Source organism: Zootermopsis nevadensis, unplaced genomic scaffold, assembly GCF_977971745.1.
Source record: "Zootermopsis nevadensis isolate Lab colony 2312 unplaced genomic scaffold, Znev_1.0 Znev_ptg000003l, whole genome shotgun sequence".
Taxonomy (NCBI): Eukaryota; Metazoa; Arthropoda; class Insecta; order Blattodea; family Termopsidae; genus Zootermopsis; species Zootermopsis nevadensis.
Genome location: NW_028259135.1, coordinates 16,740,095 through 16,756,404, shown reverse-complemented (window position 1 = coordinate 16,756,404; position 16,310 = coordinate 16,740,095). Strand labels below are relative to the sequence as shown.

The following is a 16,310-nucleotide window of genomic DNA, read 5'->3' as shown; positions in this document are numbered from 1 at the left end:
GTTACCATCTTCAGGGTGAATGAGCAGAGGATGGGAATTTTTGGAAGCATAATAGAGGGCAGCCTCCAACCAGCACCATTAAATTTAATTTGCCACCTACTCTGTGGGAATCTACATTGTACCTAGCACCCCCAAAGTTGTTGGTGTATAATTCAAGTTATACATAGTATACAATCTACATCTAAAATAAATTAAATAAATTACATTACTGATTATTCAGTGTTTATCATATTCTTTTTAAATTTCACGTACCCCCTACGATGTCTTCGCGTACCCCAGGTTGAATACCACTGCTATAGATCACTGAATCGATCCTCAGCCAATGTGCTAAATAATATTGGTGGAATGAATCAACCATTGTGACAGACATTTAGAGAATTCTGTTTTAAAATGTCCCTTTAACATACACTCAACTAAACAGATTTCCTGAAATTCTTCAGTAACTCAGTGGTGTTTCTCACCAGTGGGCAGCGCAGACACTGCTGCCACAGCAGCAGCTGCAGTCTGTTTGCTAAGGATGCTCAGGGGGATGTCCTCACTCTCACTGCTTGCCGTCCCTTGTCCAGAGGTTGGACTACTCCTCTTCTGTCTCTTGGTGGGGGAAGAACCATCACATGAGTGCTTGGCACGTTTCTCCCGAACAGATTTTCCCTTTCTGGAAGGTTTACTAGCAGGAGCTGCCGCTGTTGCTGCTGTTGTTGTTGTTGTGGTTGTGATTGTGGTTGTGGTTGCAGTGGTAGTGGTGATGGTGGCTGTAGTGAAATTTGTGCTAATGGTGGTTGCTGTTGCTGCAGAAGTTACTGCTGTTATCACAGACTTTGAATCACTGCTATTGCTGCTACACTTTCGTTTCCTTGATCGAGCAACGACTTCTGATGCCGATGTTGTGGTAACTTTTGCCATAGGTTTCTCCATCTGAAGTTAAAAGCATATGTTAATCACAATCTGTCATTTACATGACTACTTATTTTCGCTTCTACACTTTTATTACATAATTCACAGAATCTATACAACATAACTCTAACAATAACACCCACTCTGTTGGAAATAGCACGATTGATTGGGCCCAGCAGAGACAGACTCCAGCCTCCAGTCTCCAAAATATTGTCTTACTTCAATTAAGATAATGGATAAGGCCCATAAATTTTGTTATTTTAATAATACACCATCATCGCAAAACTTCAGATTTAATTCTAAGAAAAATAAAACTAGATCACTGACATCACATTCAAATTGTGTTATCCATTCTACTCTCACCTTGACTTCTGATTTCTTTGCCCAACATGTCTGGCTCAGAACAGCAGCAGATGTGACAGCAGGTTCCACAGCTTTCACCTTGCTGCCAGACCATTCCATCGGCACTGTATCTTCATCCTCACACCATGACCATGTCTTCACTTTAGCCTCTGCCTTCAGTTTTGGACGAATCTTATTAGGTTTCCTCTCTGACAATGCCAGACATGTTCCATTTCTCTTGTTCACAACGCCACTACTCTCACACCCTTTTCTACCACCAATCTTAGTAAAACCATTAATCTTAACAGAGTTGCTTCCACTCTCCAAGTAATTGTTGGCATTATTTCTACTAGAATTTATGAGTGGTTTGTTGTACAAATTTGTGCCATCTGAAGAACTGCCATTCGATTTATGAGATGTAACAACTCTGCTACCGTAAGATGGAACAGAACTATCAACATGAGAATTTGTGAGGGGTTTATGCGATACAGAATGAGCAGGTTTGATGTGGAGAGGTTTGGCATGCCGAGACTTGGATAGTAACAGTCCGACTAGACTGCTCTTTGACTTGGGTTTCTTTGCAACTATTGTCTCAGTTGCTATTTCTCGACCTGTCACAGAGAAATGTTTCTTTGGCCGGCCCACTTTCCGCTTTTTTGATGACGACGACGTTGAAGAAGTCGATGATGATGAAGAGAGACACGGGGGTAGAGAGGGTGACAGAGGTGGTGGGGACAGAGAAAGCTTTGGCTTGTGGTCTTCCGAGATCTATGAGATAGAATAAAACACAGAAAGTCTTATTAGTGAGGTAAAAAGAACAAGGAACTCCTCAGGTTTATATTATATTCCAGAAGGGGTGTGACATGCTATCAAATATAACAATTCTGAGTTTTAAACAGTTTCATATTTCAAGAACCCCAGTTCAAACATTAAACTGGGCTATGAATGCAATGTCATTAACAATCATTCAATATTAAAATTATTCTACCATTATAAAATGTCCAAGTAAACACAAACCCTGCCATTTAATATAAAATTTCTATCTTGATTAAGTTTCAAAATCTGGCACAGAGAAAAAAAATTATTCTAAACTTTTGTGTGAATGCATGTACATGGTGAAACATACCAAACTGGTGATAAAGCAGCAAATTTATTCTCTCAGTTTGCCTATTATAACCTAAAAGTTAGTGAAACGGGATGAATTATAACAAAGTCAGTCTTGGTTATTTTCAGTGTCTTAGAAATATTGGTAATAATGTATACAATTTCATTGCCATATTACTAACAAAAGAAATCCCTCCAGCAGGAGGCAAAGCAAGTTTTGTCAAATTTGATAATTAGTTAAATACATGCCTATTGAACACGAAGTCTAGAGATGGAGTCTATATTTATGATTCTCATACCTCTAGTGATGGAGAACTTTGTTCCTGTTGCTGAGATTTGGAAACACTTGATTTGCTTGAAGCAGTTTTGAACCAGAATAAAGAATCACTCTCCCCTAAAATAAAACACAACATAACATTCTTAATATTGAAATAAATATTTTCAGTATTCCAATCTCATTTAATGAAATTAAAAAACAACAGAGCACTGTCATTCTTAATTACATGTCATAAATACAGTGCTACTCATTTGAAGTATGTTTAAAGATTATTCAAACTTATTTAATATGAAATGTGGGTTATGTTATAAATGGCTTTACTGTCATAACAACTGTAACCCAGTAGATATAACATGTAAATTTAGGACAAAAGTACACACAAAATATGTGTGTGGAAATAAATTTGAACTGTAAAAAGCACTTCATGCATCTTCTGAATTACCGCTGTACTTTAAAGTGAAATGATATCTGAAGCACTTCAGTTAATACTCAGCAATTCCTTGAAAATCCAACACAAATTAAACCTGAAATAATGCTTAATTATAAAATCAAAATCATGAAAGTCACAGAAAATGGCTTTGAATATACGGTTTGTGTGTTTTTACTGAAAGTATCTGAGAACAGAATATGCTGGCATTATACAAGTATTTTTCCAATTTTATTCAATAATGTTTTCTCAGACATAAATAAATATAAAATTGTGAAGCACTTCTTCATGAACTGCAGCCCATCACAACGCAGTCTTGAAATAATTATAACACAAATCAAAGTAAATATTCACAATGGGTCAATACTCTTTCATGCTAAAAATATACAAACACTTGTGTACAATGAGCAAGACGAAGTATGTTGCCATTCATGCAATTTGGTAGACTCACCTGACATGAGGGTGAGGTGTGCTGGGGGTTTCCAGCCAAATGTGTGGCCGGTTGGGGTGGACAAGGCTGGAAACAAGCAGTTGCCCTACGTCTCAATATGTTCAACTCTGTCGCCATCTTGATGGATGGCAACACTTAAGTAAAACCATGTTATTATTAAATTAGAAAATTTAGACATGTTCACAGAAGTCCACCATCTTACCCTGTACTGAACCAGCTTAATCCAACATACACTTTCACATCACATTTCTCTAAAAACTATTTTAATATTAACCTCCCATCTATGCCTAGGTCTTCTAAATCTCATAGTGAAAATTTCCATGAAGGATATGACATGGAATTAATTTTGTATTAAACTCAAATAAACATTGCCATTTCACAGGCAAATAGTAACCCACCAAAAAGTCCCTCGCTCCAAGGCATTATTGCTATTAACAACAAGAACGACTACACTGCTCTAGGCATATAAATTCAAGATACCCCCACATATCATTTTATAATAAATTCATTAATGTCGAGTTTAACAAATGTAACATACATACAAGTCACATATACTAACCACTTGCAAAAAATGTTACTCTATTCAATTTATGCTTTATAATTCACAGGAATATAATTCCTACTTATAAACAGTGTTATAAAGCAAATATTTTTCATTATGATACAGGCCAACATACAGTGCTCCAATTTTTTACCACAATATTGTGGGTTTCAACTGATGACACCCCAACTGATAGTAATACAATATTTTTATTTCACTGTGTACTATTAATTTATATGTATGCACCGATCCTGTAACAATGGCAGAGTTGAATATTAAGACGAGTGACACTCAAAGCATGGGTAGGAGACCATCGAAGCAACCAGTGCGAATTTAGCACAGAGAAGCAAACACCAGTGAAAAACAAATAGAGACCTTAATGTTTTAAAGAAACAAATCACAAATCAAAATCAAAGCTAAAGATTCTGATTACAATTATAGATTATTCAGTCAGCTTCTGCTGATTACTCACAATGACTTTATTGTGTCTAATCCCTATTAGAAATTAAAAGAATTTATTATACCTACAGTGTATTCAATGTCTTCTTTGATTTGCATATAAAATAATACAATTTTTTCCTTATCACTCCTGCATTGAATTTTATCAGCCTGTTTCCTGCAGCAAACCACTGCCATTAGATAGACTGAGGATATTTGGTGGCTGTGCTGCTAAGGCCAACATAAAGCTGCAAATAATTCTCATTGTATATTGTTGCATGGAGCAATACAATTTATACTTCCATGGAATATAAAACATATTGCTTAATGAAACATGGCAGTTGCTTCTGGTTATTACTCTTTGAGTTTTAAGATTTCTATTATAATGTCCTGTTAATTATTCACCTCAGTTTTACCAAAGCAGGGCGCATTTATAACCTAAAACTTATTAAAATGTGTGTGAAACTTCTATCATTTTAACTCCATGTGATAAGAAACAGGAAATCATACTCTTCTACAAATTATACAAGAAAAGTGTTTTCCAACTGGTAGACTGCAGTTAAATATGTCTACAATTTTTTAATATTATATACATTCTATTATTATTTTATAAGTAACTTTTCTTTTGATCTTTGTTTTATTCTATTAGTAAAACAATTTCTGTTAGGCATTATTATTTTTATTTCCTTGCTACCTTTTGCTGAACGCAATGTTTAGACTGGGCGAGTGGCATGGAAGAGGACATAGTTTGGTGTTGGTCACTGCCTCTTCAGAAACGATAAGGTGGTGGCTCGTTATAAACCCCCCATACCCTTGGCTGAAATATTATTTCATATGTCCTCACATACAGATTTTAATTATTAATGTTCAATGTGAGTTATTATTATTAACTTGACCTTTTTAAAGTTGTGTCTTGTTTGGATTTGTTTCTTTGCACAATCAACTCTATCCAAAATAACCTTACTTAACCCCTTAATAAACATGTAACAGATACCAAACATAATACAGAAATGAAGAATATATTGAAACTAAATGTGATTTCCTTTCATCCTAGTCCACGAGCAACAACACAAACAAATTAACTAAGACTTCATTAAGTGAAGAGTAATATATGAGGGTGTCAGATATCAACACATGCATGAGACTGATTTACCAGCTACACCATATGTCATGTTCCCATGAATTTTGGTTATGGGGTTAACAAGTATCATGAAAATGTTAAAACATGTGAAATAATTTAAAGGTCTGCACATACAGGAAGCAAAAATTAAAAGCTTTCCTACTGGTAATCTTCACGAAGCACTTACAGCAACAATTCCTAATGCTAATCAGATACGGGTTGATAAATGGATCGTGGAAGGAATCCAGGAAGCAATGGCGTATACATAAGTGAAAGAACAACGGTGGGCAGACAGGGAAGAATGATGGATCAGAATTGGTATATGTCAGCGATGTTAAGAAACTGACACATACAACTTTTACTTACCACTCCGTTGTTTATCTACAACACCGAGCTCTGATACTGCCGTTATGCTCCCGTGTTTAATGTCACACGGAGTCACTGAGGCAGATGCGCCCACATTCTTCCAAGCACCACCAGACTCATTTCCTGGCTTTCCAGATGCATTCTTCATCTTAGTGACATCCCCATGACTTGTTGTGAGTTTCACCAGATTAACATTGCACTGTGGTAGTTTGAGGCCCTTTGTAACAACGTTACTATTGTTACAAGTAACTGGAGATGGTTTGAATTTGGCGCATGTCAAGATTCGACTGGCTGTTAATGTCGGTGGTTTCAAAATATCTGGTTTTGAAGCTTTCAACTTGGGGGCTGCAATATCGTCATCAGTATCGAACCTCGGACATTGACGTGCGGTCAGTTCAGTAACCTGAAGACAGCACACAAGCATTCAAATGCTTGATACTACTAGTTCTAAGCCATCTGAAACTGGTATATACAATAAACATAACTCTATGAATGCTTAACAAGTCTAATTAATCTAAAACATAATTTTCAAGGGATGAATAAAATGATACACTCACAATGCTTACCTTCTCAAGCACAGGCGGTGGCAATTCTCGAGACGATGCTAGCAGAGGTGCACGCCCAACCCTGAGCTTTGGAGCTGCTAAACCTGTACCACCAGGGGGTGATAGTGGTGGAGAATCGAGGCACAGCTTGTTGCACTTTTTCCTTGGTCGGCCTGGACCCCTCTTCACTGGGCTGACGGTCTGAGGAGCATCCGACACTTCATTTGCTGTCACATCTGACAGTGATGATTTCTTGGGAGTGAGTTTAGAAAGTTCACGTTGCTTTTCACGATACTTGCGTTGTAGTTCTGCTAACTTCATACGCATGTTCAGTTCCATAGCATCCATGATTTCAGCAGATGACAAGGACGGACTCGAACACAATGAAACTACTTTCTGTGATTGTAACATTTGCTGTGAACAGTGCTGTGGACTGCTTGACCCACTGTTATTTCCTGTGCCACTATGATGGTAATACTGCATTACCTTGCTTGCAATATATTTCTTACATTCCTGTTCCGACTTCCTTGTCTTGTAGTTACGGTTAACATCCACGCCTGCCCCAGCAACTTCTGGGGGAGATTCTAACGACTTGACCGAAAGACACGGTGAAGAGGAATTATGGACGTCGTCACCAGTCAATCCAGATGACTCTGGTTTTGATGCGGAGTTCTCACTAGCTGTGGCAACCTCCTCCATGAACCTCTGTTCTGCCAAAGCGCACAATAAACCAAGACCACCGAGCATGTTACTTCCCTCATTCAAACTTCTTCCCATTGTTTCTACTCTCTCGCAAACCTGGTTTAAGCACATATCACCCCACACCTTACCACATTCTACATTATTATTTGAACTGTTATTCAAATCATCTGCGTGTATCTGGCCGGATGTTACGTTCAAGACTTTGTTATCACAGTTTTCACCGAAGACCTGTTCACCATCGTTAAATGTAGCGTTCAGATGCTCTGTCACTGTTAGTCCCTCAACAACAGAAGATTTCATTTGACTGACTGCTGACTGTTGACAAAGCATCTGTAATGTTTCGGCTGCCTTCTCATCTGCTGGTCGTAAATCTGAAAGTTCTCGTTTCATATCAGATAATGAACTGCTTGAACATGCTGGTAACTTGGATGAGTCTTGAGAAGAATCCATGCCAGCAGTGGTCAAAGAGTTACCATCTTGTGGTAACCCATCACTGTGATAGGTATGATGATTCACAAACTGTTCAATGCTATTTGATAGCAGTTCAAGACCACTCAAGTCCACCACATGACCATCAACTGGTTGTGGTTTTGCATCACATGAAGAGCTTTCAGGTATTTCCTGCTTTGGCTGTAGGTATCAATGAATAAATAAATGTATTTAAATTATAATAAAGTACAAATATATTGATTAAAATGGGCAGCCTTAGAAATATAATTCATAAGCATTACAAATAGGAGGTTTTATACTCACTAAGACAAAATCTTATCCGAGAAATATGACTTTGACCAGCATTTTTTATTAAATTTCAATGACTTTTTTTTAAATTTCTTGTATATAATCTATAATTTTTTTTAAGTTTTAACTTAACTATAAAAATTAGCATAAGTTATAAAGTCTACAGCTTTAATTTTGGTATGGTTTTACATCAGCACAAATTGCAACTTTCTGAAAATTGTATTTTTGTTTCTGAAAATTTTAGGGCTCATATCCCTTTATCCTGGCACTGGCAAAATAATGCGTAGATTTAGAGTGAATACTTTAAGTCACTGCATACACCAGTCATAGCATTCTATAATTTAATGACGACCAATATTGTAACCAGAATAACAATCCAGAAATTTTAAGTTGTTTGACATGAGGTGTTTATGTACATTAATCAGCCACAAAGGAACATCTCAAATGACATGTAGACTGTTTGAAAAATATCAAATTGATGATTATCAGAACTAACCACGCTGTTACTAAGAATTTGGCATACATATAAAGATAACTTCAAAGGAGAAAATACCAGCGCCACAATGACCCATCATGACAGTGCCTGGGACTTGTCGAGCCTCGACGAAGAACACACACATTTAGAACTACCAGATTCTGACCCGTAGTACTTACCTGCAGGTCACGTACATGCAGTTTCTCTTGGATGGGGCCAGAATCAGAGCAGTTTTCATCCTCACTGACAGGTGGTGTGTCGGTCTGATTGCTCGCGTCCTGCACTGTTATGGGAGCCGGGAGCTGTGCGATTCCCTGGTCCAATGTCGCGCACACCGCTGAAGTTGTCGAGCTAGAATTTGCATCTTCACATTCTGAATGGCTGGTTGCAGCCTCAGGAGGTGGAGTCAGGCATGTTTCAGCAGGATTCACTGGTGATGTCGCCTGAAAAGACAAGATCTAAATTGTAACGGCTGTATTCAAATTTCATACGAAACTCCATAAGTATAACAATAAAAAAAAAACCTCTCAATTCCTAGCCTCTAAAAGGGTACGAGTATAGTCCAGTGGAGTACACATTCTTTCTAAATGTGAGCTTTGTAACGTTGCATGCCTCTTGACTTCTAGCAGATACATACCCATTATCATATATATAAGTCTACTGTAGCAAGAGCGTTCACGTCGTGGTCCCTGTCGAACCCAACTTGTACTGTTGGGTCGCGAATCTTGCTAAACACCTTTGCACACCATGTCATAATGGTGTGTATTTGGATACAAAATAAATAAATAAGTCTATTGTCACAAAGCCAAAGCACTAACACCACCATATTGCACAACCAAAATTTTTTTTTAGTATTTAGTTAAATATTTGATATGCGTATAACGTGGCAAATAAAAGTTGTACATCGCAATGAGATCTACATTTTTTTACTACCACTCTTTAATACAATGAGCCATTTTTGAGAAATTAAAAATTTAATTTGAATTTTAAATAAAGTAAGAGTTAAACTGGAGTGATATGAGCCTTCTTCTTCTTCTTCTTCTTCTTCTTCTTCTATATTACGCCGTCTCCTTTACAGGAGGTTGGCGACATATTATGAACAGGATCCTTCCATCCTTTTCTCGGACTGGGACCTGTTCATATATGTTTTTAGGCAGGTGATACAGAAGTGGTTTGCCATTGCCTTCTTCAGTGTGTGATGGGATGCCACGGAGAAACCGGGGAAGCCCCCGGAGGAAAACTCCGTGTTACCTAGACCACGGCCTTGCCCAACACAAGTTATAAATTCGGGCACCGCCGGGAATCGAACCCGGAATGAAAAGAAAACAGACACACAAACTTCTCACTTGTCTTAATTTTAGTACTTTGTGCTTAAAATCTATACAAATTACGATCTATAAAAATACGATACCATTACAATGTTTAATTAAACCATCGGATAGTTCCTCGGAACACTGTCTCACCTGTGACCTCTTCCCATTATCAGTCTGCACTGATGCAGAGGGCTGGGGTGTCTGCGACAACTGAACAATGGCTGCAGTTGCGGTGGATGTCGGGTGATGGGCGTGGTGCTCGTAGTAGAAGTGAGCCTGCAGCGCCGTTGCGGCTGAGGTCGCGCCCGTGGGGAACATGGTGCCTGTTTGTCCTGCTAGAGTTTGAGGTGTTGGGGTTGTGTTTGTTGCTACAGAGACCTCTGTCGTTGTGGATCTGGACGTGTTGATGGGAGACGTGCGGTGCGACGGTTTTATGTTGGTGTCATCCACTGTGATGCTTTCTGCGCCACCTTCAATGCAGTCGGATACCTGGTGACAACACCAGTAAAGGATTTACTATAGAAGCTAGGTTTAATAGTACATACACATCTACACTCCACATGCCAAAAATTTAGTCAGACTAAATTGGATGTAGGAAAAGTTCTTATTATTATTATTACGCCGTCTTCTTGCGAAGGTTGGCGATCCAAATGGCCAGCGTAGATCTGGAGACAGCAGCTCAGAAGATGTCGATTGATGTGCAGCCAAACCATCTGTGTACATCCTTCTGTCGTCGTCCGACGGATCGTTTTCCCTGATCTCGCCCTCGATGATCAGCCGCAGAACTTCCTACCTCTCCCCTCTCATAATGTGCATCAAATAAAGAGTCTTTCTTTGCTTAACGGTGAGCAATAGTTCCTTTTCTTTGTGCATGCGATTTAGGACCTCATTTAAGTTATAAAGTACAAAACATACAGATGAGTACAATTTAAAATATTAATTAGTTTTCACAAATGGTAAAGGTTTAAGTTTAAAACTGCACATACTACATAATTACAATAACCTCCAAAAGGATTATGAATCCTTTTCAAACTGTATAAATTCATCAACAGAATAAAAGGTTAGGTTAGGTTAGGTTAGGTTAGGTTAGGTTAGGTTCGGTTATGTCAGGTTAGGTTAGGTTAGGTTAGTTATCTTTTTAAAGCTACTTTAAATGTTTCACATAAACAACTTAAAACTAATCGCATTGTTTTATTTTGCTAGTATTTAACTACAAACTAGACTAAATGCTCAGAAATGTGCATCTGTGCATCAATGCTCATCATCTTAGACCTTCAAATGTTTGTTTTTTTTTCCTCGCTGCCCATTACTGGCATCTGTTGGAGAGGCAACTATCTTCTTGAAGAGTATGAAGATTCCTGTCTTGTGGGTTGTTGCGCCCTGTAGTCCGGTAGATGTCAAAATCTACCGGAGTACATGGCACAACAACCCAGAAGACAGGAATCTTCAATAAGTTTCTTGTTTTAGATCTGAACCTTGTACCTCCTGAAAATGAGGCAGGAGAGCTGAACTCGGCCACAATTCTTGGTTTACTTACCGTATGAGCAGGTTCGATCTTTATGAGTGCCGTTGCTTGCTGCTTGGTAGAGGACTTTGTCATGCCCTGGATGGTGTCGGTGGCCACGGTCACGGCCGTGGCGGTCGCGGCTGAGGCTATCGTAAGCTGTGGCTGAACCAAGATGCGTGTGGCCGGCGCTGCCAGGTACTCGGACGGCTCGGCTGGTTCGAACAGTTGGATGTGCTGGGTGGCAGGCTGCTGCGTTGTTGTGACTTGAAGCGGAGGCTGTACGGTAGCTGCGGTTGTGGAGTAGCTTGGCCAAAGAACTGCCCTTGTAAGGTGTTCTGAAGATATGTAACGTCCCTAAATACTTACTACGTATTACCAAATTTCAAGCAACTTTGTAAAAATTATTTCTGCAGGTAGAATAGATAATAGTCTTTCTTTTCAGAAGTCATCTCTCTTTCTTGACTTTACTCAGTCTGAATGACCAAGAATCCAAAGCTATTCCATTGATGATGTTCCAAAATGTGTTGCTTATGGTAGTGAGCACAGTGATAATGACAGTGCTGACAACTTATCTCAATAAAATCCTTTTCTTCCGTCCAGTTTGCTCTGTTTCCTGTCTCTGGTGTAATTGGCAGGTAACTGCAACCATTTCCATAGTTGATAACTATTTTATGTTATTAGATCAAAATATCTCTGATTCTTTATGTGAAGCTTTCAAGGCGGCTTTCGTTAATAAAGTCTTCTCGGGCTATCAGCCGTGTTAGTTGGTGTCCACACAGTCAACAGCCTTGAAAATGAGGACAGATGGTCCTCGAAACGTCGGCGATTAAATACCATCTAACACGGCTGATAGCCCGAGAAGACTTTATTAATCTCTGATTTTGTAAATATGTTGATATGCCCTTCCGGCACAAAACCTTCGACATCAAAACAGAACATCTACTTACGCCTTAGATGTTCAGATAATTACTGCTTACCCATGTTGGATGCTGTTGGTATCAAGAGGAAGTGGCTTGCCATAGGATCGCGTACCAACTGGTACCCCACAGGTGGTAAATCTAATGGCACGTGTTCCGTTGTACCCAACTGCACTGGTACGTGGGCTACGAACAGAAAAACATACACTGGAGAGCAAATTAATCATGGCGCCAACATATTGATGGTATTGACAGAGAAGAGAAATGGACCAAACCAGCTGTATAGTTAAGTTTCGTGATGTTTTGCGTCCGTGCATCCAATATATCAAACTATCAACACAGCCAACAAATTACGTTCTTAAGCAACTCGGAAGGCCGAGCGGAATTCATGAAGTGTGACACTAACACATAAACTGACCGGGTGGGATAATTATTCCTGTCATATACGGAGGTCCGAAACTAAAATGTTGTCTGTTACCTTACGCTTAGGCCAAGCTCCTAATTTCCTATTTGCTACAGGAGCCTGCATCTTACTCGTAAACTGGCCAAAGCGTAGAATTTGATTTTCAAACTCTGGCGAGTGAACCCGAGTTTGAAATAACCGATCTTGACAAATTTGGGGCTACAGACTAGCTGGGAAAACCAGAATTACACTTAAAACATTTAAGACGACGTAACTAGAGTCGGTAATGGCACTGAAGGCGTTAGCTTTCAAAGTGTACAGTTGAAGACTTTGGACTGTGCGCGTATGGGAGTACAGAAATGTGCATTGTTCCAATACGATCGAGCACAGACGTGGCGGGGGTGGCTTATTCTGTGTCAGAATTATTACCGATGGCGTTCGTCCCGCGCTGCTCTCTTGTTCCACCGACAACACAACCAAGCCAAGTCTTTCGTAAACCACGTTCCTTAAATTGTTGGTCTTCAGAATTTTGAAGCCGTGTGTACTTTCAGGTTGGATGCCAGCGTTTCGGAGTGTCCCGCCTCCACCTTCGAGGCTGACGGACCGAGACGGTGGCATCAACTCAACATGGCGTTGTTACCCATAATCTTTAGAGCCAAAACTCACGCTTTCCTTCAGCGAAGATCTTGAGAAACCTTAAATTTACTACTGATATAAGGACTTCGCCTCGTTTTCTACACATTTCAAACCACTCAGATGCAATGAAATGCGACATTAAAAATATAGACTGACTCCGACTGTGCTTACAGCGTCCATTTCGTAGTATTTTTTAAATTTTTGGTCTAGATAATATCACATTAGACCAAGCACTGTAAAAAAAAAGGGGCGAAACTGAAAGACGTCTCAAAACAAGGATACATCAGTAGGATTTGATGATGAAGATGGCTGTCTTCTGGGTTGTTGCGCCATGCAGTTTGTTCCAGAGGCTCCCAGAATCAGTGCGATATCGCCCTGATGATGGAGGCGGCAAGTACCTCTGAAACGTCGATCAATTTCTACCAGACTACACGTAGCAACAATGCAGAAGACAAATTACCCACGTCATAATTATTAATTCGAGGTTCCTAATGACTGCCTTTGTTTCTTCTCTCAGTAACACAGATTTAAACGGGTTATTGCTTTTTCCACATTAAAAAAAAATTGACGAAAATTCACATAGAGCAATAAGCTCGGTATTTCTAATCTTTTAACAAAACAAGGAATAGTATTAATGTTTTCGAAAGCTTTCCCGAGTACTTTCGTACGCCTCCTATCAAATTTTAACTTCGTGCCATGTTAGATAACATTATGGACATTATAATGACGCTGCAAGCTCCGCCCAGCGGCTTAAAGCTAGAACTATTTGTGCCACAAATGTGGCACGTCATTATAATAACAAACAGCATTCCAGACAAAAGTAAGACGGAGGGGAGGTAAGTACTCCAACCCCTTGAGCCCAACAAAGCTTAGTCATAGGAGGAGAAAGTAGCGGGTGGTACTTACTAGGATACTGCCATAATGTGGGCGGAGTCAGGGCGGGGTTATGATTGGTTGTCGCCGCCCACGGAGCCAGACCATTGGTCGATCTGTCCTGGCACTGAGGCTGAAGCACTGCCGCACATGAAAAACCAACATGGAGGAATCAGCCGGACTGTTTTACGCAAGCCGTCATGGCGCCCTCGCCCTAGAGCGCGCGCGAGATGCATCTTTTAATAATTTTTCATGGCGAAATGTAACCGAGGGCTGTCGGTGTCGTCCACATTATTAACAGCACCAACGAAAACACTGTTTATGTAATTATAAGCGTACAATTATTACTAGAATACGTTTTACGCGATGGAACGTCACACGGACTGTAGTAAAGATCCGTGTTACGTGTCTACGTGTTTATAATCAAAATTAAAGGCCACGTGGAAATGACGCTCTTTGAAACGTGCAACTTTCATGGCACAAAGCTGTGTAACAATGGCCGTCGTAAAAGTTGTCAGTGGAGCCACGGTTCCGGGGAATCTGACGTAAATACGTCTATACGGAAAGGAACTTTATATATTAGCTTTAATTACAACAATGCCGAGTAAACAGATGACGTTTCCTAGGTAACATAACCATTGTTGTCGATCCATATTTACACATTGTTGATATGGATCTTACAAGTTTTCCTTTCACTTTTTTGCCGAATGATACTTCCGTATTGACGTATTTACGTCACAAAACTTTGGACAACGTTCATAAGTCTATAAGCTGTTTCGGAGGCACCTGTGTCCCCATCTTCAGGACAAGAAAAGATATAACTACTCTGTGGGACCCTTCCACACCAAGACGACCGCTGTGCAACTTAGGAGCATGCGGTCTCCGGAACTAGATTCAGACCCTAGACCTCCCAAATACGACGCAGGGGTGTTAACAACTCTGCCGCGACGTTCAATGAGCGGGTGTCCAGGGGTGGGAATCGAACCCCAGTATTAAAAGGCCTTACCAACTCAAATATCACACGAACTCGTAATCTGGTGTAGTTAACAAACAGAACTTTGGCTACTCGCGTTGATAAGAGCAAACTGGGAAAAACAAAGATTAGATGGAAAGTCTACATTGGCCACCAAGCTCGCTTCATTAACATCTGATGCTGTGTGCAGCCTACGTCACGCAATCCACTGACATTGCCCATCAGCTACGGAGTACTGCTGTTGGAAAACAGGTGTTTGCCTCTCTGCGTGCTACGTTCCCAGCCACTCTCAACGCCTTAACATTAACTTCTAGAGATTCGGTTTGCAGCTCGTCATCAGGGTGTTGAGATGCCTCATCACTCAACGCCCTGATGATGGAGACAGCAAGCACCTCTGAAACGTCGGTGAGAACCTGAAATCTCAGTTACCAGCTCTCTGTAACGCAGACGCGTACAATTTTCTCTGGGATAAGAACCACTAAATGGTTAATATTAGTTATTCTGGGTGCGTTCACTACAAGGAACCCCCACTATTTGGTACAGAATCTGCGAAGTCAGTGCAAATAAAATCGGCCAGTGCTTAAGAGCTTAAAATTCTTTGTGGGTGAAATAAAACCGGAAAAACTACGTTCATGTCCAATCCGCGATGTACAGAGCGAGCCACACAATTAGGCCACGATTTAAGAAGAATATTCGGTAATTATGAAAAGTATTCGCAGCAGACATGTTTAGCACTCACGAAATGGAAATTTTATAAAATTGAAAATTGCTCTAATATTACTTGTTTCGTATGAAACATCCGTAGTTTTGTTCATATCAAGAGTTATAATTTGTTTATGGCGAGATTTCGCGTTCTCATGGTGACAATATTCCCGAAGACAGATTTAAAATTTAACTCGCCCTTGAAATAATTCGTCCCTGTGAACGTACGTGCATGTGAGAAAAATGGCCCTTCCGCTCAGAAACTTTCGATTTCGAAAATCACACACCACTTACCCATTGCAGAGAGAGACGGCGGCGCTGGGGCAGGAACTAGATCGGCGACGCTGCACTGGGGGTCCAGGGGCGCCGGTATAAGAGCCTTCTGTTGTCTGCACGGGGGGGGCTGAGGGGGCTTCATGTCAGACTTATTGCCAGACGGCGGCAGAGGGTGATCCAGCAGTCGCTGTCTTGCCACGGCGATACCGACTGGGATGGCTACAGGAACACAACAAAACGTAGCCACTTGGCGACATCACGAGGGAAAATGAGTGTTACCGGGCAGACCC

The 16,310-nt window shown here is 40.2% G+C and overlaps 1 protein-coding gene across 10 annotated transcripts in view; it reads right to left on the bottom strand.

Moving 5' to 3' along the window:
- Nucleotides 1-16,310, bottom strand: part of wge (BAH domain and coiled-coil containing protein winged eye) — a 281,527-nt gene that overhangs the window by 14,652 nt on the left and 250,565 nt on the right. For 9 of the 10 annotated variants that reach the window (XM_087359141.1, XM_087359113.1, XM_087359128.1 and 6 more), the window contains 12 exons: nt 16,039-16,239; nt 14,103-14,210; nt 12,218-12,343; nt 11,271-11,575; nt 9,884-10,222; nt 8,600-8,863; nt 6,527-7,837; nt 5,961-6,363; nt 3,496-3,561; nt 2,640-2,734; nt 1,258-2,004; nt 462-915 (listed from right to left, as the gene is read on the bottom strand). In XM_087359141.1, coding sequence (XP_087215267.1) covers nt 462-915; nt 1,258-2,004; nt 2,640-2,734; nt 3,496-3,561; nt 5,961-6,363; nt 6,527-7,837; nt 8,600-8,863; nt 9,884-10,222; nt 11,271-11,575; nt 12,218-12,343; nt 14,103-14,210; nt 16,039-16,239 — 4,419 coding nt within the window. The remainder of the gene's footprint in view (nt 1-461; nt 916-1,257; nt 2,005-2,639; nt 2,735-3,495; nt 3,562-5,960; nt 6,364-6,526; nt 7,838-8,599; nt 8,864-9,883; nt 10,223-11,270; nt 11,576-12,217; nt 12,344-14,102; nt 14,211-16,038; nt 16,240-16,310) is intronic. The other variant, XM_087359125.1, reaches the window with a different exon arrangement.